Source organism: Arachis ipaensis, chromosome B02 (genome assembly GCF_000816755.2).
Source record: "Arachis ipaensis cultivar K30076 chromosome B02, Araip1.1, whole genome shotgun sequence".
Taxonomy (NCBI): Eukaryota; Viridiplantae; Streptophyta; class Magnoliopsida; order Fabales; family Fabaceae; genus Arachis; species Arachis ipaensis.
The window spans coordinates 23,810,058-23,813,604 of record NC_029786.2 but is presented as its reverse complement, the minus strand read 5'-3'; the positions used below and the strand labels follow the sequence as shown (position 1 = coordinate 23,813,604).

At 37.0% G+C, this 3,547-nt stretch overlaps 1 protein-coding gene across 1 annotated transcript in view; it reads right to left on the bottom strand.

Annotated features, from left to right (window-relative positions):
- The window catches only part of LOC107625133 (non-structural maintenance of chromosomes element 1 homolog), a gene marked incomplete in the record, with an annotated part of 7,429 nt that extends 5,178 nt beyond the window's left edge, over positions 1 to 2,251 (bottom strand). The window contains 2 exon segments of the mRNA XM_021115681.1: positions 1 to 158; positions 1,879 to 2,251. Coding sequence (XP_020971340.1) covers positions 1 to 103 — 103 coding nt within the window.

Sequence of the window (3,547 nt, the reverse complement as noted above, 5' to 3'; positions counted from 1 at the left end):
TGAGTTCCTTGAACATTGAGTGCAAATCGTTCTCTTTGAGTGGACCTCGTGACAACAAAGCTTGAATTACGGCATGGTGACTCCAGCTTAACCCACCTGACATCTTTTCTCAATGGTGAGTATATGTCTACAGCTGTCCAATTTTTCTTAATGTAGATCTGCGAAATTTCAGATTTATCAATGAAAGTTACTAATCATGCATGCTAAAACTTAAAAGGCTACAATTGCAAGAACAATTCAACTAAATAAAAGAACAATTCCTTAATTTCAGGAATTGCAAAACCCCAATTTCTGAACCACTGCACCATACTCAGTAATCCAGCTTAAAGGTGATGTTAGTCAAATAAAACCAACTTTTTAAAGTCCAAATGGTTTTATTGTAGGCACTTATATGGCCATCAACTTCTCCTTCAAGTGGTAACTTCATACTCTACAAATTAAAGAAGCTGTGTTGGCCAAGAAGCCATAAGAATGAAAAGAGCATCGATGCCTTAGTCTCCTCCTTGAAATTATGTCCTGCCTTGGAGCAACTTTCTTTTACGGTAGGTTAATTAATTAATTAATTAATCGTATCATACTATTGCTTTTTTGCAGTATCTCTCAACTAATTAACTGATATATGTTCATCACTATTTTGGATGCATATTGATCCTAAGAGCTATTCATATTGGGGTTCAAGGACAAAGTTTTCATACTTAAAGTAAGCAACTAAGTACAGGGAACTGCAGCAACTAAGGCTGATAAGGTTAACGGGATTGACAAATAGAGTGGAGGAAATAACAGTAGTAAAAAGATTAATTGGACTAGTAGTCATGAAGGGAAAAATTACAAAGATAGAGACATTAGATGGGACTTACCTAGATTAGGCCAGAGGTGTATATGGGCCGGGTGAAACCGGGTTTGTCCTAACCCAGACCCGGCCCTAAATATGTACCGGGCCTATTTTTTAGACCCTAACCTGGTCCGAGACCCGATGAAACCTAAACACTTTCTGGCCACAATTATACCAGGTGAAAACCGGGCCTTTAATAATTCTTTATAGATTTTACTACGAATTCAAACTCAGTGTATGCCTTTTATCAAGCAGAGCATTCTTTAATCTTCACGGGGTAAAAGTTCCCCAAGTATGCCAATATGAAGCCAATCCCTACATAGATCTAATCGAAATTGATTGTGGAAGTGGAACCACTACTGATATTTCAAGTCCAAATACATTGATAATTAGAAACATATCAGGAAGTAGAAATTCATAATGGAAACTTCACCAAGCAACCTAAATCAATTTTCTCCTTCAGGAAAATATAAAAATAAAAATAGAAAGAACCGGTACACCGTATATAAGCTTTGATATTCTTTTTCCAAGAGTTGATATAAGCAAGGTTATCAAACTCGCAAGTATAAGTAAACTCGTGAAACTGACCTAGACTCGACTCATAGACTCGTGCAAGTTTACCTATTATGATTTTTTTTAAAAAAATATATATATCATATATAATATATATTTACTCAAATATAGGCATTCAAAATTAACAATTTCAACCTCAAAACACATAATAAATTAAAATAGTACTACAATTATAACAAGTACTAGAACACACAGTAACACTGTAGTTTACTAAATCTGCAACTGCAATAACTTTTCAGTGACATAAATCAACATCATTCTCCAACAGAACTAAAATAAATTCAACTTTTTCCCCCTTACAAATTACAATTATGAAAAAATGAATTAACAATTATCGGAATTCAGACATGCAGAGTTCAGACTATCACAGAACAACTAAAAAATTTAAGTCAGTAACAACTAACAACTAAAAAATGCAGTAAGTCAGTAACAAACTCAAGTAACAACTATGAAATTGTTTTTAAAAACCATACCTGAATGGAGCAGAGAAGCAGCGCAGTTGTGCAGGCAGGGAAGCTGCGCAGTCGTGCAGGGACGTCCGGACGTGTGCCGATGTGCACGAACGAACGACAGCAGCGCGGCGAACGGCAGAGATTCGACGTGCATCAAAGCAGAACAGAGAGCGAGACTGCGAAAGTAAGGAGAAGCAAAGCAGAGAGTAGAGAGCGACGTGCGGCTGTGCGCGAAGCCGAGCAGATGAAGGAGAACGCAGGCGACCGGCGGAGAACGGCGACGAACGGCAGACGACAGAGGTCAGAACACTGAGAGAGTGAGAGTGAGAGTGAGAGTGAGAGAAAGGTGTGACCGAGCCAATTAGGGTAAGTGGGTAACGTTAATCTCTCTTTTTTTCCTTTTTTTTTTGGGCCAAAACGACCTCGTTTTTAGCCAAGACGTGCCTCCAATGCAAACTCAAGGCTGAAAGTCGCAATTTTGGTCGAGTTTAAGCAAGTCCATCGGAGTCTGTCTGAATTTATTCAAAAAACGAATATGTGTCCAAGTTTACGAATTGATTGGCGAGTTTAACAACAATAAATAGAAAAACAAACCAATTTGGGTTGGTTGAGTGGTCAGCTTACTCGTTTAAGTAAGTGTCGAGGTTTGAATCCTACCTTGTGCATGCAACAACCCATTAACCAGCGGCAAACCCTTAAATGGAGCTCAGATCAGATCCGCGGCGAATGAAAATCTGGTCCGACTCCGAATATTTTAAAGGCTAATTTGATGTGATTTTACCGGGTCTACGATCGAATAAGAGTCTCAAAAATAGACCCGGTCATTATTTCGGGTCGGGTCCGGGCCATAGCTCGAGTCACCCGAACTCGACCTGGTGGCTCGATCATCATACATAATTAATATTTGGCAACTACTCCAATGAAGATGCCAAAAATATCTTTTCATGATAATTCTTGTTTAAAAAGTGTAATTTATTTGTTTAGCAACACTTTAAATAAAGGTAACACTAAGGAAAATCAAGCTCTACAACTTATCATCTAATGGTTAAAATGAAGTATCTTCACATGACGACAATCATTAAATCTTCATTGGAGTAGCCACCTTAATATTTTGTGTTATTAGTGATGGATGATGACTATTCTTATGTGGAATTTAAGTATTGTAAACCTTAATATTTTGTGTTATTAGTCATTATAAGATTATAAGTTAATGTTTTATGTTTAAAATGCATAAGACTAACTAGACTAATGCATAATATTGTGTTATTTGTATTGATTTAAATATTTGGTGTTATTAGACAATATTAGTATTGATTGTCGTTATGCTTTAATTTTAGAGAATGGTTGATTCTTGTTATATTTTTCTAAGTGAATTTTACCATGTTAAATAATAGTTGGAGTCTTGGAAATTTGGATATTTTCAAATGCTAGCTTACAAGAAGGTAATGTTAACGGCCGGGTTTTCACCTGATTTTTATCCAATATAATCGTGGTCCGAAAATGTATAGGTAGGGGTGGCAATGGGTAGGGTAGGGTAGGGTTTGGATCCAACCCTAACCCTACCCGCGGGTTGAGAATATCCCAACCCTAACCCTACTAGCTCTTAACCTGCGGGTACCCGACCCTACCTGCGGGTTACAAAAAATATACAACATTATTATATAACTTGATGATAATTTAAAATAGAACT